Source organism: Girardinichthys multiradiatus, chromosome 17 (genome assembly GCF_021462225.1).
Source record: "Girardinichthys multiradiatus isolate DD_20200921_A chromosome 17, DD_fGirMul_XY1, whole genome shotgun sequence".
Taxonomy (NCBI): domain Eukaryota; kingdom Metazoa; phylum Chordata; class Actinopteri; order Cyprinodontiformes; family Goodeidae; genus Girardinichthys; species Girardinichthys multiradiatus.
In genome coordinates, this window is record NC_061809.1 from 19,582,739 (window position 1) to 19,607,241 (window position 24,503).

General features: G+C 37.5%; 2 protein-coding genes across 5 annotated transcripts in view; both read left to right on the top strand.

Annotated features, from left to right (window-relative positions):
- Positions 1–17,107, top strand: part of pcloa (piccolo presynaptic cytomatrix protein a) — a 63,175-nt gene extending 46,068 nt beyond the window's left edge. Inside the window, exons 14-26 of the mRNA XM_047389354.1 lie at positions 45–229; positions 578–628; positions 770–900; positions 3,693–3,719; positions 4,678–4,771; positions 5,748–5,819; positions 5,911–6,157; positions 7,849–8,037; positions 9,979–10,120; positions 11,298–11,359; positions 14,385–14,519; positions 15,606–15,751; positions 16,777–17,107. Coding sequence (XP_047245310.1) covers positions 45–229; positions 578–628; positions 770–900; positions 3,693–3,719; positions 4,678–4,771; positions 5,748–5,819; positions 5,911–6,157; positions 7,849–8,037; positions 9,979–10,120; positions 11,298–11,359; positions 14,385–14,519; positions 15,606–15,751; positions 16,777–16,920 — 1,625 coding nt within the window. The 3' untranslated portion in view covers positions 16,921–17,107. The remainder of the gene's footprint in view (positions 1–44; positions 230–577; positions 629–769; positions 901–3,692; positions 3,720–4,677; positions 4,772–5,747; positions 5,820–5,910; positions 6,158–7,848; positions 8,038–9,978; positions 10,121–11,297; positions 11,360–14,384; positions 14,520–15,605; positions 15,752–16,776) is intronic.
- A 3,924-nt stretch (positions 17,108–21,031) lies between these two features.
- Positions 21,032–24,503, top strand: part of LOC124882862 (voltage-dependent calcium channel subunit alpha-2/delta-1-like) — a 158,068-nt gene continuing 154,596 nt past the window's right edge. For all 4 annotated transcript variants that reach the window (XM_047389466.1, XM_047389467.1, XM_047389468.1 and 1 more), the window contains exon 1: positions 21,032–21,114. In XM_047389466.1, the coding sequence (XP_047245422.1) occupies positions 21,047–21,114 (68 nt within the window). In that variant the 5' untranslated portion in view covers positions 21,032–21,046. The remainder of the gene's footprint in view (positions 21,115–24,503) is intronic.

Below are 24,503 nucleotides of genomic sequence, written 5' to 3' on the forward strand. Positions count from 1 at the left end.
GTCAGACTGACTGACTGGTAAGACTGTCTGTGGGAATCTTGTAGGGGAAAAACCTCCCAGGTCTCCAGGCGTTGATCCCAAACAGCTGGCGGCCGAGCTGCAGAAAGTGTCACAGCAGCAGGGTCCCATGTCTGCATCTTCCTCGAGCCTGGCTGCTCCAGGGTCGGTGACATCCAGCCCCGGTCAGCCTGGTTCCCCCTCCGTCAGCAAAAAGCGCCATGCCAGCAAGGCAAGTCAATTAGACAGGATTTTGTTCTGGTGATTAGTTGTTGAATAATAATTTATATCTGAGTAAAGGAGGCTGAAAACAATTACAATCCACAATTTTCAAGTTTTTGTCAAATAATATCATCAAAAAATGCAATACAGTACAAATACGAGTACGATATAGCCTAGAATTCCCTCAGACATAAACTTTAAATTAGACCCTAACAGGAAATAATCTATCAGTTGGGCAACGGAACAAATACAGCGCTGTACTTCACATTATGTACCATTCGCTCACCCACCAGTAAACTCACCACCTACACTCTTTTATTCAGCACAGTATTAACCATTTGATTATCATCCTTTATAGACTACAGAAGGATCCAAGACCCACTCCTACCCTATATCTGGAGAGATACAGGTCTGTAAAATACATTTCTTCTATTTACAAATAGATTATCCAACTTTGAGTGTTTCTCAAACATTCTAAAGACTACATGAAGTTAATTCACACTACTAATGGCACATTGTCTTTCTTTTCAACTGCCTTTTCTTTTTATAGCTTCAAATCCACTATGACAAGCAGCTTGGCAACTTGATAGTTCATGTCCTGCAGGCCAGAAACCTCGCACCACGGGACAACAATGGCTACTCAGATCCATTTGTAAAAGTGTATCTCCTACCAGGGAGAGGGTGAGTCAGGGAAGTGGAAACTTGGAAGCACACCATAACTGGTTCAGAAAAGGGAGCAAAGTTAATTAGAACTGCAGGTTATAATCTGAGGACATTGTTGCTATAAAAGTGTTAGAAGAATAAAAGGGACGTGAAATGTGTTGATAAAAAGTCATATGTTTTAGAGCAGGACTGAAATAATATTTTATCTAATATTTTCCCATCAGTGCTGCACAGAGAGCCACTTTCTTTCAAACAAAACCAAATTTTCATTCGTTTTAAAATCAATTTAAAATTGATTTTGGCTTACCATCACATCATATGATGTGCAGCACATGCCCTTTCTTTGATATCAACTCCACATCACTATGATATCAGATTTTAGGGTAAGCAAGGCTTCACTTCAGCCCCCTTTTTACAGAGATTATCAGCTTCTAATCACTGCTAAACAACATAAAAGTTATGTAAATAGTGTAAAGCTAAATGTTTGCGTGTTTAAACTGTTGATGGATGTCATGCTGCAGGTATAAATGCAGACAAAATCAATACCACTGATTTTTACCTGTAATATGATCCACACTCCTTCATAAAGTCTAGGGCTCTTCTCTCGCAGTGATAGCAATGTAAAGCCATTTACTCTTTCACATTCTTTTCTGTTTGAGATGAGATCTTCTCTAGAATGATGTATATTTCATTGATCATTTACGATAAAGTTAATAATGCGCATCTCTGGGCATTTTGACCAACACTCTCTAAGACCTTCAGCCTCAGATATGTGTACTAGTGTGTAATTGTAGAGGGAGCAAAGGAAAATAATATGAAATTTGCAGGGCTGACAACAACTATTAGATGAGAGGTTGTATAGACATAAACCCTTCTGCACATTCTCATGTATATGCTTTGGGGCTATACATGAACTTTCACAGCTATTGACACCAACTGCAATCTCCACACAGGCTTTGAAGCTTCATCACAGATCTCTAACAACCAAAGTGAGGTTGTTGAGAACAATCACCTAAGGCAAACAGAAAAAAAGAGAAAATATACTTTGATTTGGTGAAAGTTGGTAATAGATTTATTTTCTTTAGCTGAAGCTATCCGAAATATGTGGATCTCCTCAAAGACTCTTTGGCGTGAAAACCAGTCTGCCATAAGGTCATGAATATTGACATGTTTTGAAGTAAAACTATTTCCACCAAAACAACTGTGACCAGTCAGCATGGACCACATACATGTGGAGGTTTGCTGGGAGCAGGTTGATTGTGGATTTTTTTTTTTTTTATCCCAGAATGAAATGAAGAGAGTTTAAAGGCTGAGTGTCATAATTTAAACAGATTTTGCAAGACCAGCTGCAGTCCAGCTGTAGAGAAAGGCTGTTGCTTTACCCCTTAAAGGCTTAATTTATTTACAATCCTACAAAAAAGTAAATACATTATGCTGTTGCTGTGAAGCAGACACTAAATTAAGTAGAGATTGTTAGTTTGAATATACCATATGCAATAGATATAAATATACATAAGTTGGTAGGTGTGATCCAAATCAACGACAAAAGACATAATTGGGTAAAATAGTTATTAAACAAATTCTCAACTTTCAGGTGTGTTGATTATTTTAGTAATGCTAATTTTGTTAAATGGGTCTTTGAAAATGAGGTCAAACATAAGTTTCTGTGTGAACCATTCTGCTCCATCATTATAGAAAACAAATCTAGTTTAACACTGTAAAATACAACCAGATACCATTCACACCCTGACCACTACAAGGCAGCATATCAATACAGTCCCCGGTATGTGTAGAGAATGCATCAACTGATTTGGCAAAGATAGCTAAAGGGTTAGAGCAATAGTTAGAATTTTTGGAGGTAAAGTTCTGTGAAGTAATTATTAGTATTAAATCCATTAGCTATAGAGGAAAGGTGTCATGTTGCAGTGAGATTGTACACAAGTGAGGGCATTTTCAAAGCAGAGGAAAGCTAATGGCTAGTCATATGGTTACCTCAGTTTTAGATGGTTTTAGCAATTTAAAAGAACTCAAACTGAACATTTCTGTGAACAACGCACAGGTGGCTGCATGAATCTGCCTCTCCGGCTGCAACATATCAGTCCGCCAAGAGTGAAATAAATGGTTGAATTTTGTTGCAGTTATTTGTTTAGTGACATCACAGATGGTACATTTCAGCTTTTTTCACATCTCACAGTTTGGAAATTATACCTTGGGATACAATGGGCTGATACAGCAGGTAGCCACACTGACCAAAGTTTCGTGTAGTAACAAGGATTCTGTTTGACTGAGAAAATAGTGATAAACTTAACCAAGATGAAAAGTGTCAGGATGCTAGTTTTATGTGCAGAACATAAGATGAGTTACTGTCTGTGGTCATTATGTTTTGGCGGATTGTTTTATATAACTCAGCAAGGGAATTTCTCAAAAAGTTCTTAATTTTTTTAAATTTCTTAAAAAGTTGATTGCTTTCAAATTAGAATTGTAATCTGTTGGTGCATTAAACATATTAGAGCAACAACCAATAATGAACAAAGATTTTGCACTTTTAGAGTTTTAGAGATTCAACTCCAAGTGCTCAGCAAAGGAAAGATAAACTGAAGCTTTCACTTTCCCTAATGGGTGAATTATTTCCACTATTGGCAACAGCCTTAAGCCTTAAGCCCACCCCTACTCCACACAATTGTTCCGTGCTTAAACTCTCCTTCCTTTAAGCCCTCACACTCCACTGAGACGCTCTGAACCTCCATCCTCCTTCTGACTATTGTTTCTGTATGTTGTTTTCTACATTTAATGCATGCTGGACCCCTCAGTCAGGTCATGGTTGTCCAGAATGCCAGGTATGTGACTTGCCCACTCTAGTTGTGTTTTAGTAAAAAAAAAAAGTGATTGTCAGTTTGGCAGCTGACTTAGAAGGATCGTGGTTTATTAGTCCAGTGTGTTAGTAACTCCTTTCATGCTGCTGTATTTCTTGATTTTACTTTACGTTATTGTTAACTTTACTAATATCTTGAAGTTTTGGTAATAAAAAGCCCATCGTACCAAATAACTCCCAGTGCTTTTGTCCTCTCCTGATAGATGGTTTGTTGTTGTTGTTGACCATTGAGATTTGAAAACCAAACACTGAGCTAGGACCTGTTTAGTAATCCTTGTATGGCATTTATAATCCCTCTATAAATCTCCACATTGATCTCTAGTGTCATACTGCACCCTTAATACCCTGTCACATTAGCTACACACCTGTGACTTTGCATAGAGTGGATTGTTCTTGTGTTTTCCAAACTAACTAAAATCTCATACCCAACAATCCTAAATCAAACCCTATACTCTGCAAAAAACATCCATGTGAAAAAAGTCATTTATTCAGTTTTCTTCCTTAAGGGGTTTAAAAATTATTTGCTGTCAGAGTAAGTCATGTTTTCACCTATTTCATGACTTTCAGGCTTTTTGCAAATATCAAATGGAATTCTTTTAAGCTCATTTCTTAATGGCTCATCTGAGTTTTGATAACACATTTTAAATACCGTAGGATTTCAAAATTCTGTGAGACTAAATGACCACAAAATGGACTTTTTTGCAGCACACCCTGACATCAGTCCTTTCCTTCCATGCACGTAGGTCTTTGCATTATTAACCATCTAAAACAGTGTTCATCACTTTCATTACCTTCCTTCTATAGTATCACATTGTGCCCTCCTTTAACCCAACTACTTGCCGTTGTCGCAGTGTGGTGGTTCACTTACTTGTATGTTAGCCTGAGTGATAACAAAGTGCATATTTTGTGATGTTTTACCACAGTGCTGAAAACAAGAGAAAATCCAAACACGCAGGAAAGAGCCTCAATCCTGAGTGGAACCAGACCGTCATCTACAAAAACATCTACCTGGAGCAGGTACATTGTTGCAGGGATATTTTTGGAATGCATGTAACATCTTCCGTCTTTTGCAAGACATTCTGGGCTTGGATCAGGGGACAGCAATGTGTCATAGTTCACAACTGCCTTACTTTGATCTACATTCAAATGTTTTACCAGTTACACACTGAATTACTATATTATCAATAGTGAGTTTTGTACATGTTTTGACTACTACAGATTTAAGTTCATATACCTTACATCAGTGCTATGACAAACTTCTGGGCCAAATTACATCTACAGTGCTTTGGCAAAGTATTCACACCCCCTAAACCTTTTTCGAATTTGTCAACTTACACTTAAAAAATTTTATGTGATTAATTAAGACTTATATGATATAGCAGTACAAAGTAGCACATAACTAATAAGTGGAAGGAAAATGACATAATATGCTTTTTAATGTTTTTTCAGAGATAAGAACCTGAGAAGTTTCCATATGTATCAAGTACCCCTATTTTGTAGAACCAAATCTTGCTGCAATTACAACTGAAAGTCTTCTGAGATATTGTTTCTAGCAGCTTTGGACATCTAGAGTCTTAATATTTATTAATATTTTTTTGTCTGCAAAATAGCTTAACAAAACTAGCTTGTATCCTTTAACTTCCACTTCACAATGATGCACTAATTTGTGTTGGTCATATAAGACAATGTAAATAATTGAACTTTTAATTTAATAAAATGAAAATGAAATGAAAATAAAACAATCTGACCGCTTGTTTTATTTTCATGAGTATGGTTCCTGTTATTCTAATGTAGTCATAAATAGAGTACATAGAGGGCCGCTAAGATCTAAATCCAACACAGTCAGTTCTGTAGCTGGGATGCTTGGTGTCTTTGGACATTAGTTCAAAGATGTATTGTTGTGTGTGATAAATTTCCCAGGTGATTTCCTCTGCAAGCATTGCTGACTGTAGAAAGATGGTGCATGTTATATTTTCAAATGTATGTGTTCCAGCTGAGAAAGAAGACTCTGGAAGTGACTGTTTGGGACTATGATAAAGGCTCCTCTAATGATTTCTTAGGAGAGGTAATTTTTTTTCATTCAATATTGTTTTTGTTAAAATGTAAATAACTTACATATGTATCAATATTTGCTAACATCCTTTGGTTGTTTCCAGGTTCTTATTGATCTGTCCAACACAGCCCAGCTGGACAACATTCCTCGATGGCTCCCACTTAAGGAGCAAAGCGAAGGCGACCACCACAGACGTTCCCACTCAGGCCAGGGCCGTCATACCTCCTCCAAACCCTCCTCACAGCACTCATCCCCTAAAGTCACTGCTTCCGCGCATGATAGTCAGGACTCCCCCAAATCATCTGTCACCAAGAGTCGAAGCCATGGGATCTTTCCAGATCCAGCCAAGGGTAGGACATGATGAAGTTGCTTACCTGCCTGACTTAATCCCTGTCAGTCCCAAATAACTGTCTGTACCCTGCTGATTCTCTGCTACTCTAACTCCCTTCCTCCCTGTACTGGGTATTCCTTTTCCTTGTGATTCCTTTTGCTCTCTTCTTTCTCTTTTTGCTATATTTCTCTCCCACGGTGTCAACTTCTGCCTTGTTTATCTGTTTGTATTACCAGTATCCTTCACTGCCTATTATGCACCCACTTGTAGCTTCAGCTTCATGCTTTTTTGCTTTTTCATGGTTTGTTTTCTCGGTTGCCATAATGTCACCCAGCTCGGAGGCCTAGCCTTAGCTTCCCTCTATCCTTTACTCTGCCACAGAGAGCAACATGGCTGTGGAAGGCTTTGGATGCCTCCCTACTTTTGCAAAATAACATCAAAGTAACAATAAATAAGAATGCTCCAGAAGTTCATAGGCTCACCACAGCCTGTTCAGTTCAGTCAAGTAAAGTATAGTTTTGGTAATTTGGTGAATCTGGTTGTTTTAGACACACAGGTGACCACTATCGAGAAATCCAACAGTAGTCCAGGCACATCGAAGCCTTCCACGTCCGAGGGCCAGAGCCAAAGCCCCAGCCACGGACACAGCCAGCACTCTCGTTCACATGGCGCTTCACGCTCCAGCAAAAGCGCTGCGAAGCAGCACCATCAGGACAACAGCACTGGAGGCAGCGGATCTGCTGCCATAGCACGGGGCGAAGCACAACAGCAGTCACAGCAGCAGCTGCCACCAAAACGCCTCCCACCAAGTAAACCAAGACGCAAATAGAGCCCGCCCCCACAGCCTCCTCACATTCAACTCTTCTTATTTTTTATTTAGACTTTTTTTTCCATTCCTTTACTTTCCTTTTTTATCTTACTCTTACTGCTTTTCAGTTTATAGACATTCTGGTTCTCCTCTGTTGTTTCCAGTGTGTCATCCTTTCTCCTGAATGCATTTACATGTGTTTAGAATGAACACCCCACTGGAACATTTTGCCTAGTAGCCTGACCTTCTATCAGTAAACCTAAAGAGACATACGATTAGGGCTTAAATATAAAAAAACAAAGCTAGCAAAAACATTTAATGATATTTGAAATTTTACTAGGTGTTTTCTTTTCCTTAAAATAAACTTTTTCAAATGATAAAAACAACTAAATCTCTAGCAAATGTCCCCATTAGTTCTAAGACAAATTATGTTAAATGGTTAAATTCATTACTGATTGTAATTATTTCATATAAATCCAGCTTTTGTAGCAAACAAGCAATCCCACATAATATATTTGAGCATTTTCATTTCTTTTTTTTTGAGTATTTTTTTATTATTTCTTTTCAACTTCCAAATCCAACAACCACCAGCTTTTTGAAGCTCCTTCACTGAGTTGGCTGTGCATGCTTGTACACCACACCCTTAATGGACCCACAATGCACCCCAGCTGATGCTGCGCACCCCTCTCGTTCGGGACACGTGGGGAAGGGTGAATGTGCACTGCACACTGTGCTGCATGTGATTCTCAATCAAGCTGATTACCATGGTGAAGATAAACTGCGCTCTGAATCTCCATCTTGCTCCTGCCTTCTCACATCTTGAACTGCGATGCCATGACCTTTTGTCAAGGGCTTTTTGTTTTTTTCATGCTGTTGACCCTGCAAAACACAAACACATCCAGGACAGAGAAGCCTTCTCACGTTAAGGCACCAGAGACACAGCGTAGTGGGTGTGCTCACCATTCAGAGAGCCCAGTCTGACTGGCTGCCTGCCCTGCCATCGACCATGTCGGCCAAGGGGAGCAGAGGAGACGGCAGACTCGTAAGCCTCAGGAAAGCCATGTCAGAGGAAAGGCCGCAGAGCATCGGAGGTGAGAGTTTGCCCCAAGAGTCTCCCCTCCTCTGTCGTGTGACTGAAACAATGATGGAGCAAGGAGAGAAAGAGAGAATGAGAGAAAGAGAGGATGCAGTACTACTAACGCACACCTGCAGAAAGAAAGATGGGAGTCCTACAAGCTATGAGTGAGACAGGAAGGCAGAAAGAAAGCTGCATTCAGCCACATCACCAGATTCATGCAGTGAGACAGAGTTCCTTCATGGCCACCAACACAGTTCACTCATAAAAATTATATAAAAGTTTAAATGCTTAAATGAAATGTAGATGTCTACAATCTGTCAATGATACTGCGTTAAGTGGCCTGAAAGAAAGCTGTGCTGGCATGGATCCTTTTCTGCACCACATCCACACATCTGGTATCCTTCATACTCAAACTGCCTGGTCAGCTGTTTGTGAACAGATATCTAAGTCATTTAAAATAAAATATTAAGCATATAAACTGTTTTAATCAAAAAGGATGCTTTTATAAATAGTTTAAACTATTCTCCATCTAAAAGTATAATTTACAATGCTGAATAAAAGTTTATGTCCCCATTTAGATTTCCTTGGTTTTGCTTTTTCACACAAAGATAACCGGAGTAAACAGAAAATGAACTTCTCAAATGATGATTTCTCCTATTAAGGCTATTTGAACCAAGTGGACTCTATGTGAAAAAGTAATTGCCTACCTAATCAAAATTGGCTGTGGTTACCACCAACTGATGGCCAGACATTTTTCGTCAGGTAACGTTTGACATATAGGAGAATATTTTCCCAAGTCTTGGGTAACATCAAGACGTTTTTGGTAAATGTGAGACAGACCTTTTGTATTTCTGATAATTGGGCCTTGAGACTCTCCCATGGATGCCATTTTTGTCCACCATTTTCTTGTTGTTAAATCATGAACAGTGGCCTTAAGTGAGGCAAGTGAGGCCTGCAGTGCTATAGATGTTGACATTGGGAGGCCAGTCACACCTGATGAAGTTCACCACTATGTTTTCTACATTTGTGGATAATTGCTATCATTGGTGGTTCTCTGGAGTAAGAAAGCTCAACGACTTTCTCTATTATTATGATTATGACTATTTCTAGTGTGTTTTTAAATTTGGTTTAGATTGGGTCATGATGTGTTGCTTTTTGAGTTATTTTAGCCTACTTATTCTTTTAGCCTACATGCTATCAGACAAGTTCTATTTAAGTGATTTCTTGATTCGGTAATGCAGGTAGGAATTAGGAATGGTTGTGGCTTATGAAATTGAACTCCAGAAATGTGTCAATCTATGTTTCAACTAAGGGGGCAAGTACTTTTTTACATAGGGCCTGGTTGGTTTGGATAGCTTTTTAACCCAGTAAATGAAATCATCATTAGAAAACAGCTCATTGTATTTACTCTGGATATCTTTTTTGGATATTAGAATTAGTATAACAATCTGGAACAATAATTGTGACAGAAAAGTAAAAAAAAACAAATAAATCTGTAAGGGGGCAAGTTCTTTTTCACAGCACTGAACTCCAGTAATATCACCCATGGTTAGGAGGTTCACACATTCAATACTTCATATAGGTGATTAACAATGAAAGTAGTACCTCTGTGCCTCTTGTGTAGTCTGCATCATCATATATGTTGTATATTTCTGTTTACGCTATCACTGTCTTGTCTTTGCTGAGAGAGGCTTTAAATAAATGTGTGTCCATATGTTTATTGCTCCTCCTCAATGTTTGTGCGCAATTCACTACTGTCTGGTCTTGTAATTCTTAAAATAACCGTCCTTTTTGTTCACAGCATAACAGGCTGATGTTTATTTTGACAGATTTACAATGCTTTAGGTGTCAACCGATGCTTCTTAGCTCTAGTTTTTATTTCACACAGATCAAAGATGCAATGTTTGTCTTTCTATCTTTCTGTGGTGAATGGTGTGCTCATGTCTGTGCACAGCTCGGTCGAGCTACAGGTCCAGCGATGCCCCAGTTACCGCGGCTTCATTGGACAGTGGTCTGAGCGGTAGTGCTTACAGCCTTTTGGATGAAGAAGGAGAGACAAATGAAGTGGACAGTGCTATCTTCCAGGTTCCTCGATTGTAAGTAGGCTTAGTCTGTTTATACATGTCATACAAGACTTTAACAAAGATGTGCTTCCACTAGGCATGGGTCGGTTGCCTTTATCAAAGTTTACCGAGGTATTAAAACCGCCAATATTTTCTGTCATACTGTTTCTACAGAATAAAGTCCTTCAAATGAGAAGCTAGAGAAAGTGACGGGGTGACGTGACTTTTCTACAGCTATATGAAGCTTACAGTAGCATGGCAATGCAGTACATTTGCACAACCCACTAACAACATCATAAATAAATTTTATATTCCCACTATTTCTTATTACATTATGTGGAAGAGATTGATTGAAATCTAAGCTGGTTGTTGTGTAGGCAAAAATGGTCTGTGAAGGCTGAGGAGGCTCCTTTAGCCTCACTAACTCAGCAAACCAGGTCACATTGTTCAACCCAATAATTTGTTAAAACCAACAAACCTCTTTCAGCTGCATAAACCCAGGATTGGGGTTAAAGAATAACCCAGCATATTTTTTGTAAAATTGGCATTTTGTGTAGCATTCGAACCTTAACGTCGGGTGTTTTCATGGATAGACAATGGGGTTTGGATGAGCATCCTGTTTTAACTAGAAACAACAGAGATTTCAGACATTTACACATCTTTGGAAAAATGTAAGTTGCTGCAAATGTTTACAAAACAATTTCTTAAACCTTTTGCCTCCATAATTCAACAAACTAAGTGTAAGAGCATTGTTAGACCAACAGATAAAGTGTAAATCTTTAAAAAGAACAATCCTAGTTTAAGGTTGTATGACCACAGTTTTAGTCTCATTTAAATTCAACTGGGGCATGATGGCTTTACAACATTTATAGTGATATAGGTACAATGATATGGGAAAATACATGTCACATTTAAAGTAAAATGTCAGGACATCTGTCTGAGCTTGATCTCTACTGAAAGTAGACTAAACTTTAAAACGTCAACTCTAAAAACATGAATGTCCTGAAAATAATGTTTAAGGTAGAATGAAGTTGATGTTTCAGACAAAGGCCAAGTCGAACCCTTGACCTTTGTTTGATTGAAATGTACAAAATGTCTGTCTTTAGTTGTTTTCAGACTCTGGTCATGTTATATTGTTTATTAAACCATAAATGTGTTTGAGACCACAAATAAATAGTTTGCTTTTCTTTTCTTCTTTTCTTGCCTTTAGTGGGAAGATCCCAAATGGCACAGACGTGATTAAATCCTCAATGGGACAAAGTGATGGAGAAGGTTGGATCAGCCTATTTATTGAATTATAAAACATACTAGGACACTACATTATTCAAGCTTTTTTACATTATCAACTGATTCAAAATTATTTGTTGCCAACTTTGTATTCACAAGGAATATGATGAAACTCTTTTGGGTCCTTTTAAACATCTACACTATTTGTTTTTTACTGAGAACACACACTCATTCACACAGTTGTGTTTTCATTACTGGAATGACATTACAATAACCTCTATGAACTTTTTTGTTTCGAACCATCAATCAAATTTCCATTTCGGATAGAGCTAACCTGAGTTAAAAAAAAAGATCTTTTCAAGTGTTTTTTTTATTTATTAAGGGAAAAACACTATCCAAACCAACCTAGATCTATGTGAAAGTAAAGTTACCCCCTAAACCTGATTTACCAGGTGTGCCACCCTTGGCACAACAGCTAACATCAAGAGTTTGCAATAACTGGAAATGAGTCCTTGATATGATGCCATTTATACACACTCTTTGAGGCTGACATGATTTTAGACAGCTTTACCGTTAGCCTACCGGTTGCCTGGGGTGAAAGGAAGCGGGAGCAGACTCAGCACCTGCACAATAGCTGACATAAAAACTTTCAGCATTTCAGCGTAGCATCCCACTATGCTGAAATGCACTGGCGAGAACCCTGCCAAATGTCGATGGTATCATCAAAATGTTGGCAAATGTGAGACTGGCCTTTATGGGTTTTTTTGCTCAGCCGTGGTTCTGGCCATTGAGCTATCCTGGATGCCATTTTGCTCAGTGTCTCTTTGTTATTGTTAAATCTAGAACACTGGGCTTAACTGAGACAATCAAGATCTCCTGTGCTTTAGAAGTTGTTCTAGGTTGTTTTGTGACCTCCTAGATGAATCATGAATATGCCCTTGGAGTAATTTTGGATGATTGGCCTTTCCTGGGAGGATTCACCACTGCAGCATGTCTTCTCCAGTTACGGATTATGGCTCTCAGTTTGGTTCTCTGGCATCACAAAGTCCTAGAAAATGACTTTGTAACCATTTTCAGACTGATAGATGTAAAAGAGTTTACTGTTCTACTGTGTGTGGTTTTTTTTTCACATGATGTGTTGCTTTCTGAGATCTTTCAGCATCACAGAGGTTCTGTTTACATTATTTTTTATATCTGCAGGTCAGGTAATAATCAGGCTTGGGTTTGGTTTGTGAAATTGAGCTCAGCTTTCTAAAATGTAGTTTAATCTCAGTTTATTCATGATTTAACAAGGGGGACAATTACTGTTTCACAGAGGGCTACTTCGGTTTGTATAGCTTTTTCCCTTAATAAATAAAATAATAGACTGAAAACTGCTTTTTGTACTTGCTCCGGTTATCTTTATCCAATACTAAAATTTATTTGACAATCTAACAGAAATGTGAAAGTCTGACAGAAAAGTGAAAACAGAAATAATATGAAAGGGAGAAGACTTTTTCACAGGACCGTAAGAATAAAGCAAGTTTGTTTTTATCCCCAGATTGCAGATGAACTGCAAAGTTTCCCTATAAAATTATTTACCATGTAAATGAATTCAGTAGGTAAACATGCACAGTATTCAGACTACATTTTTCCCATCCTTGTGTAGTATCGACCTAGTATTCATATATCAGTTTAAATGTACAGGGGTTGGACAATGAAACTGAAACACCAGTCATTTTAGTGTGGGAGGTTTCATGGCTAAATTGGACCAGCCTGGTAGCCAGTCTTCATTGATTGCACATTGCACCAGTAAGAGCAGAGTGTGAAGGTTCAATTAGCAGGGTAAGAGTACAGTTTCGCTCAAAATATTGAAATGCACACAACATTATGGGTGACATACCAAAGTTCAAAAGAGGACAAATTGTTGGTGCACGTATTGCTGGCGCATCTGTGACCAAGACAGCAAGTCTTTGTGATGTATCAAGAGCCACGGTATCCAGGGTAATGTCAGCATACCACCAAGAAGGACGAACCACATCCAACAGGATTAACTGTGGACGCAAGAGGAAGCTGTCTGAAAGGGATGTTCGGGTGCTAACCCAGATTGTATCCAAAAAACATAAAACCACGGCTGCTCAAATCACTGCAGAATTAAATGTGCACCTCAACTCTCCTGTTTCCACCAGAACTGTCCGTCGGGAGCTCCACAGGGTCAATATACACGGCCGGGCTGCTATAGCCAAACCTTTGGTCACTCATGCCAGCGCAAATCTTGGGCTGTGGACAATGTGAAACATGTATTGTTCTCTGATGAGTCCACCTTTACTGTTTTCCCCACATCTGGGAGAGTTACGTTGTGGAGAAGCCCCAAAGAAGCATACCACCCAGACTGTTGCATGCCCAGAGTGAAGCATGGGGGTGGATCAGTGATGGTTTGGGCTGCCATATCATGGCATTCCCTTGGCCCAATACTTGTGCTAGATGGGCGCGTCACTGCCAAGGACTACCGAACCATTCTTGAGGACCATGTGCATCCAATGGTTCAAACATTGTGTCCTGAAGGCGGTGCCGTGTATCAGGATGACAATGCACCAATACACACAGCAAGACTGGTGAAAGATTGGTTTGATGAACATGAAAGTGAAGTTGAACATCTCCCATGGCCTGCACAGTCACCAGATCTAAATATTATTGAGCCACTTTGGGGTGTTTTGGAGGAGCGAGTCAGGAAACGTTTTCCTCCACCAGTATCACGTAGTGACCTGGCCACTATCCTGCAAGAAGAATGGCTTAAAATCCCTCTGACCACTGTGCAGGACTTGTATATATCATTCCCAAGACGATTTGACGCTGTGTTGGCCGCAGAAGGAGGCACTACACCATACTAATAAATTATTGTGGTCTAAAACCAGGTGTTTCAGTTTCATTGTCCAACCCCTGTAGATGTTGCTCAACATGCTTTCTGTTATTGAAGTTACTTTCCACAAGAGGGCAGCAGAGGAATCCAGAAAACACAGGTCATACCACATAGTCTACCAGCTAAGACACTTCGCTTTGTGAATGATCACCTTTTTATGTCTGCTTTTAGGGAAGACTCAGGTGATGGGGGAGATCAAGATCGCTCTGAAAAGGGAGATGAGGACAGAGGGGGAGCAACTGGTCCTGGAAATTCTTCAATGCCGCAACATCACTTACAAGTTTAAGACTCCTGACCACCTACCTGGTATTACAAAACACCAGATAATCTTACAACTGAACAGTGTGACATGGTCTCGCAGCTGCACATGCATACCCAAATACTAGAAAACCAACACAAACATCTGTTCAGCCTTATTTAACAGAGGCACAACAGCTGTTGTTGCAGTATTCTTTTCAGCTTACACTCAGGTTCAGTGTACCTGTATATTAGATATTTGCACACATAAAACTAAGTAGATCACATATAGGCTTATATACCATTCTCTTACAAAAGCAGCACATATTAAACATGGAATGTGCCATTCTGTCTTATTACCAGCAGCAACACCAAGAAAAAATATTTTGATATGAAAAATAAAAAATATTAAATGGACTTGGAACTCACCAAAAGCAGTGCAGAACATAATACAAAAATATTTCAGTAAGATGTTTATTATGTCTTGACCAATACAGTTTATTATTACTACACGTAGAACATTTTGCATGCATTATTATACTGGCAGACAGTCTGACAGCATAACTTTATAAACATGAGATGAAAATGCTTCTATTTTCGTACTTAGAGATTTTCCTCCTTTCTTCAGCACAGAATGCTTCTCAGAGTGGCATATTTTGCCATATTTACTCTTGGTTCCAGTTCTTAAGCTGATTGCCATTTCTTCAATTTGCATTTGCTTTAAAAGTATAGATGCTCAGTGTTAACATTACCTCCTTAGTGTGGTGACAACTAAGTGTACAGATATCTGCGACTTTCAATTAGACTTTGGGTCTTTGCAATCCCTTTGTTGAAGATTATTTTACACATTGTTGTGACTGACTTTGTCCTGCTTTGAAGGGAGATAAAACATGTGAAAGAGATGTCCAGGCCAGTTGGATCAGCTTAAGAAGAGAACTGCAAAAATGTTAAAATGCAACTTCTCTCAAGGAATTCAAACCGTTCAATAATTAAAGGTTGTACATGCTGAAACTTTTAGTCTTTTTTTATATCTAACGGTCTCTGAATCTTGATCACTGGGCTTAATTTTTCTTCTGTTCTTTTGTATCACCTCTTTTGACAAGAATGAGAACACCGCATTGTCGTCTTTATGACGATGTCTGTCTGTCTCCACAGACCTTTACGTGAAGCTCTATGTAGTGAACATTGCCACCCAGAAAAGGATTATCAAGAAGAAGACCAGAGTGTGTCGTCATGACCGCGAGCCATCCTTCAATGAAACGTTTCGCTTCTGCATGAACCCAACAGGACACTCACTGCAGGTAACTCACGTGGATGCTTACACAACCAAAGCTTGAGTACATAATTTAAGAATATTGACAATCTCATAAATTTTAAGATTTTTAATAGCAGCATGCCTTGGGTTAGGGTTAGGGTTAGGGTTAGGGTAGCCACCACTATGCTTCACTGTGGGGATAATGTGTTCAGGGATATAGTATTACACCACACAGTGCAATGGAGGCCTTCTTGCATGTTGGCTGTGTCTGTTCTATGCCTTTTTTTAAAAACTTCATATAGGACTTCCTTTAGCATTTTTGCTATGTTTTCTTTTTTGCCTTGCTGCTCTTTCATAAAGACCAGATTTGTGGCATGTGCACCTGCAGCTATGTCTAAAGATTCTCCCACTTGAACTGTGGATCTCTGCAGCCCCTCCAGAGTTATCATGGGCTCTTCGGCTGCTTCTCTGATTAAAGCTTTCCAAGGCATGCCCTGTCAATTCAGGTGGACAGCCTTTTAGGATTTGCCGTTGTTTCAGTTGCAGTTGTGACATGACGGATTGCACAGAGTTAGTGAGATGTCCAAAGCCTGGGATGTCATTTTATAACTTAATTCTGTTTTAAACTTCTCCCGCTTTATCCCTGACTTGTCTGCTATGTTCCTTGGTTTTAAAGATGCTGTTGTTGTTAACTAATGATCTCTAAGGCACCTCTGAGGCTTTCACAGAGCAGCTGTGCACACACTATTAAATGGCCTCTGAAGACATTTGTTTGCACTAGATTTTATTTAGTGGTATCAGAGCGAAGGCACTGTATACACATGCATTCTGTACTTTAAATAAATAACAGAAAGTGTTATTTTTAGTCCACTTCTCAATTATACAATACTTTGTTGCTGGTCTGTCACAAAAACACACAATCAAATTAGAACAGCACAATATATCTGACTTCGCTACTAGAATTTAAGAATAAACACTTGAACCGAGGAAAAGGAAAGATTAGAAAAACAAACTTTTTATACACTTTTTTTCAAAAACTGATACTGATTCCTTCCTTTCTTCTCTTACAAGCTATTCCTTGTATCAAATGGAGGCAAGTTCATGAAGAAGACCCTCATCGGAGAGGCTTACGTGTGGCTGGACAAAATCGACTTACGCAAACGAGTCGTGAGCTGGCACAAGCTGTTTGCTAGCACAGCTCAGATCCACTCATAGGGGGACACTTTAGACTTTAAAGGCAAAAAGTGAAAAGATTATGAGTTTGTGACATCAGGGGGACCTTAACTCAGCATCTGCAAAACTGGTCCTGCGTGGCTGTTTGGGTGAAGGATGACGCGGTAACAAGCGAAGACAAAATCTCTTCGTTTTCAACCTTTGGGACTTGGGTGGTTTCTTGTTTTCAGTGATGCTGACAGCCTGGAGACCTTGGATTCACGTTTACATGAAAATGAGCATGTTTACAGGCCACATGAAACACCGTAGTTTATCCAGGAAGAGATGCAAACACGCAGGTGCTGAGGTCAGCAGAGGTCAAGCTCAACCAGGTATTACACACTTTGATTCACAAACACACACATGCACACAATTACTTTGCACAGAATCATTTTCACCTAGGAAGACCCTTAATTCTAATGTAAAGATACAGATATTTGACATACTTGTGAATTTTAATTTATATATTTAGATGCTGTGCTGCTTTTTTTCATCAGCACTTATTGCTTTATTCAAAATTATTTATTGAATTTCAAAGCATTTTAGAAAAGATACAAAGAAGGATCTGCCACAGAAACTTACTATTTATTTTTTTATCACATTAGCATAAAATTATATTGTTTGTCTCAGTTATTTATTAAATATGTCAAAAATCCATGCTTGGAAGGAAACATATTTTCCAACACACTACCTACCTAGCATTCCAGATCAAGGAAGAAAAAACAAGCATGTTTTAGATTTTATGGTTTAATAAACAACTTGTACTTTTTCTCCTTTGTTTATCAAATAACTGAATTTGTTTGACAAAGAATTAATATAAAGATATACCAGATTAGATACTATACAGTATATTGTGCGTATGAGTCCATTTGGCATGCAGCACCACATGTTTTGCCACCAAAAAAACACCTCTTAGACTCACTTTGTAAATAGTGAAGTGTCATTGTTGGAGATGAAGATAAATAGATATCTTTATCACAGACAATCAAGTATTGACGATTATGACAGAGGTTTTATTTATTCATGTTGCCCCCGTAGAATATGAGACCATAATGCGATTTGTTGTTTTTGCTTTGGGAGATCCAGACACGAGTCTCAAAGTGCTGTGAAAAAGTATTTGCTGTTACATATTTCTTCTTTTTTTGGTTTTTCCGTCAGTATTTCAAACTATTTAAAATCAGAAAAAGGCAAACTCATTTAGTAAAAAAGCTAATTACACATGAAAATCTCATTTTATGAGGGAAAACAGGTAACCAAACCAGCCTGACTCTACATGAAAGCTTAAATACCTCTTAAACTAAATAGGTTTAAGAGGTATTGCCCTTTGTGATCTTTTGGCCTACTTCATGGAGTCAGACAGGTTCTGTTTGAGTTTTTTTTTAGTCTGCACTTATGACATTAATCAGTAAATGAAATTATCAATTGAAAATTGCATCTTGTATTTGCATTTAATCAGATTGTCTTTTTCCTATTTTAAATATGTTTGATGATCTGAAACATCTATGTATAACAAAGAAGCAAAAATAGAAGAATTTTGTAAGGGAGCAATTACTGTTTCTGCATCACTGTACATCAGTCTTGCTTCAGTTTGTAAGGGCAGCGGTCTTTAGAAGGCCCGCTTTTTGTGGTATTTTTGCACTTTTTTTCTTGCTTAGAATGTAAAAAATGGCATCCTGCTAAATGTTCGTTCCTGCGACAATACAGAGCTGTAAAATGAGATAACAACAGCAGATGTGGTGTACAACAATACATTTAAAGCACTATTGCCATCATAAGATAGTTCACTGCTGTAATATTGTGGTGTTGACATTTATTTTTTTGTCATTTGAGAGTTAAAATCAAGAATATTATCTTTACAGTCTTCTATGTCCATTATATCTTGAGAAAGGTATGCTTTGTGGAGGTTAAGAGGTAGTGATACTAGTTCATCTTATTTCATCAGCCAAATCAAGTAGATAAACTAACATCTGAGTGATTTCTATGCAACATCCACTGTAAAGAGGGAAGGAACTGCATTTTAACTTGCCAGGACTAAGTCACTGCATCCTAATTTGCACTGCTGCATCCTCCACAAATGAGTACTGCTTTAATTTAATTTAATTTTCTTTTTAACTTGTGATTTTTGTAATGCTGTACAGATGTTTATTTATTTATTGCCTGTAAGAGTGTCATGTTAAGTTATATTGCATTTGTTTACAGTACATATCAAGTGTACAGAAAAATAATTTTTTACACAATGTAGAGCTTGTTTACAATGTCAGGAGGACCTGAAACTCAGAGATATTATGTTACGGCAAGGAATTTGTCAAAATAAAATAAAACAATTGACGTATGTAAAAAAAATTTACTTACCCATTGTTTGCACCTGCCCTTTGATTACTTTTATTTACAGTCAGCATATCAGAAATTACCAAAAGAAAAGACTGTCAAAGATTGTAAGTAATGGACATTATACCTGAAATGATAGTAGTTTTAAGGTCTCTGTAAGTTTGTGTTTGCTCATTTTTCTTTCTTGATATTCATGTGCTTGTGTGCAGCATGTCATTTGGCCTAATACATCTCCTCTTTCAAGTGTTTCCACTCAACAACCTGCTGTAACTCACAATTAATTCCACATTTTCACACACAGATTTAAACACATTAGCCATTTTCCTGTTTTTAGCATTGTAAATATATAGTTTAGTTTTTTTATACATACATATAAATATATCTATAATGGGGATTGGGGAGTAAAATATGTTTTAGCAGACATAATAAAGGGAAAATAATTTTCTTTCAATCAGTTGATAGACTATAAAAAGGATGTTTTGTCTACCTATAGGGACCCAGTTTAACCAAACTGTTTACACAGAACACTAACAGGTTACCACAGTCTTAACACAGAGGTCTTATTGTGGCAACTCAAGTAAGTCGCAGAAGAATTTAAATGTGCTCACTGGATGTTGCATGTTCTGTTGGTGGTTTATACTATTTTTGTGTCCTGATATTATATTAAAAAATAAATAAGAACGAAAGTATAGAAAGATATAGAGCAAAAATATCATAGTGGAGGTGGAGTAATGAGGAAAAGTTCAAATAAATGACGATGTATGCTGACTGTACAAAGATTATGCTTGTAAAACCTCTCTGGTTTTTCACTTGTAAGTAAACAGAAAAAAAATCTACTGTCATGGTTTTGTGATTGTATACAGGAGGTATTGATAAATTATGCAAAATGTGCTGTACAAATGGCTATTGCCCCATGTCTAAATATTAAATATCAGTACAAAATGAATCATTTTTTACTGTGCATTGACTTTCAAAGGAAATCATGAGAAAAAAATTAGGCTCACCACATTCAACTTTCATTTTTTTCCAAAGAAATGTTCATATTTAGATATGTGACTTGTTTTATTGTTTGTTTTTTATTTATCCTCCATGTGTAGACTACTTTCTGTACAGTAGAATGGCTGATTTAAAATTCTTCTTGGACATCTTTAATCACAAGATTCATAACCTGCAACAACCTTTTTTTCTGAAGTCCTTATTTATATGCAAATCTGGTGTTTTGTCTTACTTAAACAGTCAGGAAAACAACAAACTAAGTATCATTGGTTTAAAAAGTGCAACCCTCCTTCAAAATGACAAATAATCTTCTAATCATGTGCGCCTCAATGGATACGCCTGTTTGTGATTTTAGCCATTCTAAGTGGGAATAAATGTGTGTAGTCCTAATTTTCCCACCAGAAAATGATTTTTTCATTACATTCAGCTGAAAATTTTAAGAGGTCTCTTCTTCAGTTTTAAGAGTTCATATATATATATATATATATTACATGAATTTATCTGTATTAATTTATATTAAATATCTGTAGACTCAAGTGCATTACAAAAACACACAGCCTGTCATTTGGTGTCCTAATTATTTTCTTGTGACTCTATGTGTTGTGTACTGCATAACACACTTCTTTAAAAAAAAAAACTCACATGCCTTTTTTTGGCAGGATTTTTGAAGTAACAGCATGTTACCAGAAGGTGGTGCCATGCTGTTTGTTATGGTAAGGAAATGCCTCACAAGATCCTGAAACACAGGTGTTTAGCTGGTTTTGGCTGATTGGTCCTCTGCTCAGGAATGTGTGGGAGTGAACAGATGGGGTTTGTTACCAGCTCCTGCTGTACCATCACTTATTCAAGCTTCAGGTGTTGTTTTAGTGCCAGGTATGTGTACAACTATACACTTATTGAAATATTGGGGTGTGTAAATGAAAACCTTTAGATTTTTTTTTTTACATAATGCAATAGAAGCTTAAAACCTTACTTTTTAGTGTTTTTTTAGTTCTTTAAATGTTGTGTATTTTGACAGGTTTTGCAGTTAAAAAAACATATTCTAAATATATACAAAAAAAAGTCATAATGTTTTTGTTTCCAAAAGGCATAAACTGCTAAAATCTCCTTTTTTATACATAGAAATCCCCAGGTACAGTATTGATAGATTTCACCTTTAGTATTTCTGCAGAGGCATGGTAACGAGCCATTCATTTGATTCAGGTGTGTTAGTACAGGGCTGCATCTAAAAGCTGCAGGACATTAGCTCTCAAGGACTGGAGTTGGAGATGCCTGCTTCAACAATTTCTGTCTACACACTATTGTGGAAATTGTTGAAAACATACTATTAAATGTATATTATTTGTAGTAGTAGTTTTCTATGTTTAAAAACAAAGCTTAGGACCCAGATTTTTTTTTTTTTTTTTTTTTTTTTTTTTTTTTTTTTGAAAGGTGCAGTTTAACTATGCATGATGCTGTTACTGGAAAAATGTATTGGCTAAGCTCCAAATTGGAAAAAATGTGAAGTTAGAATTCCAAGATGGAAAGGAGGACATTTCCCACCTCAAAATCCAAGATGGTTTTCATGGATTTAAAGCCTTATGATAGCTTAGTGTAAAACAGTTTTAAGCATTTTTTGAACTTCTGACAGTCTGAGTAGCTTCTGTTTGAAGCAAAGATTCAATTCAATTCAATTCAGTTTTATTTATATAGCGCCAATTCACAACACATGTTGTCTCAAGGCACTTCACAACAGTCAGGTACATACATTCCAATTAATCCTAACAATTGAACAGTGCAGTCGGAGTTAGCTTTTTATTCAAATTGGATAAAAGGTTTTTCTATCTAAGGAAACCCAGCAGATTGCATCCAGTCAGTGACTTGCAGCATTCACTCAATGTGCTTATGCATCTGATCATCTTATGTGTGTATTTTTAGCTCTACATCTTTGTTTGTCTTTAACCTTTACATATATGGTACACCACAATTTCACTTAAGTAAACTAACAGAATTCCAATTATCACAGGTTGAGAACCATGAATTTATACAAAGTTGATTATTTTAAGATTTTTCTTTTTTTCTGGATGTTGCAAATGTCAGTACAATCTAAAAATACAATACACATTAGTTTTAAAAAATGTTATATTTTTACTTTTACACAAAATTTTTTAATTACATTTTAAATAAGGTAACTGTAACAAAAACAAAGCTTTGTCACTGTTTTAAGGCCAGCAAACATCACAAAGTGGTTCCATATTTAGCAACCGGAAATGAGAAGGCCTTTTTATTTTCCTAAAGCCTTAATACAACTAAGAAATTATGAAAGCATAATAGTCCTTCTAAGTTCTGACCTGTAGTAATGTGGTATGGATTATACCCCAAAGAACGACGTTCTAGATACACATGGTGAGGAGCTTCTGGGTAAAGCTCAGAGTAGAGCCCCTGCTCTTGCACGTCAAAAGCCGTATGCCGAGTTGGCATCTAATCAGGGTGCCTGACTTTGACAGTTTTCTCAATATGTCCTACTGAGAGTGGAGCCTGGAATTCACTGAAAACACGATGTACTATTAGGCTAGCAACTCAAAAGGGAGGTTTGGGTTTGCCTCCTGGAGCTGTTACCCTGCCACTTGTTCTTGTATAAGCTGAGATATGTGGACAATATGCATTCATCTGAAAGTATTTTATCAGATAAATTGATGGGACCTCTATCTCAATCAAACTATCAAATTTTTAACTGCTTACATGTGTTTTGGATGTGTGAATTAGGTTATTTAACTACATGCATTTTTTTGTCAGTAGTGACGACTCAAAACTTAGTGGTTCCCGTTTGTTAGATTACTTCTCATTTTGCTGTCGCCCATGTAGTCCCTCACATTCATTATCAGCGACTTTTCTCCATAATTCAGTTTTTATTTATTTATATAACGCCAATTCACAACACATGTCGTCTCAAGGCACTTCAAAAAGGGTTTGTAAAGTGCCCTCTCCTCTGTGAGCTTTGTTTGTAAAGAATCTCTCAGATCGCTAACTTCTAAAGATGTGTGTTTGTGTGTGCTCTTCTTCTTCCTTCAAAGGATGTGTTTGCATCAGGCAGAGGCATTAAAATGTCCAGCTGTCATTCTGCTTTAGCATCTCGCAGAGTGGAGGCGATGATCAAAACGACAGAAATCCGGAGACGCCACATCAGACAATGTCACCAGTTGCATCATCTCATTTCAGGTTGTTCAGATGATAGATCTCCTTGCAATGGGCAATAAGGAGTTGTATGTATTTCCTAAATATGTCACAATGTTTACAGGATAAATGTTTTTAATATAGGGCCAGAGTGACCTTTTTTAGTAAAAAATAGGATCAATTAGATTTAAACTTTAATGTCCAAATTTCATTTGTACTTTAATTTCTAACATTATCTGAACATTATCCTCAAATTCTTTATCTTAAAATGACCATTTTTAAGATCAGCCAAACATTTGCTATCATATGTGTTTTAAAATATATATATTTTTCAGTTTTACAAAATAATTGACATGATACTCCTAAATAAAATCTGGCACAACCAATTACTTTCAGCAGTTACCTAGCTTGTAAATAGTTTTAGCAGTGTATTTTAATCTCTATATGAATCTAGAGGGTCTGTGAATGCCTCATAGGCTTTTTAGATGCACATTAGTGAATAAATGGCATCATAAAGACAATGCTATGTACAGTGGAAAACTGAACCTTGCCCAGAGCTTACCATCCTCTACATAAAACATGGTGTGGCAGTATCATGCTGTGGGTATGTTTTTCTTCAGGATGGACAGATAAACTGGTCCACGTTGAATAGGTGGAACTAAATTCTAGGTAATCCTGGAAGAAAACCTGCTGCAAAAGACCTCTTTGTGGCAGAGGTTCACCTTCCTGCATGACACCAAGTCTAAAAAACAGCCAGAGCTACAATTGAGTGGTCTAGATCAAAGCATACTGATGGCTCTTATAGTCTGAGCTTTAGCTCTTCTCCAGAGACAAAGGGCAAATTCAGTCATAAATGTGCAAAACTGGTAGAAACGTACTCCGAAAATTTGGAGCTGTAATTTCAGCGAAACATTGTTCTACAAAGTATTAGGTCTGGGGAATAAATATGCATGCATGTTACATTTTTCAGAAATAGTATGGAAACGTTAATTAAGTTCATGGATAATTAATGTTTATCCAAGGTGCTGAAAATTGCACCTTTTCATAGTACTTCAACTTTATTTCTGTGAGGAAATTGATGAAATAATAAATGAAGCCTGATTGCAAAG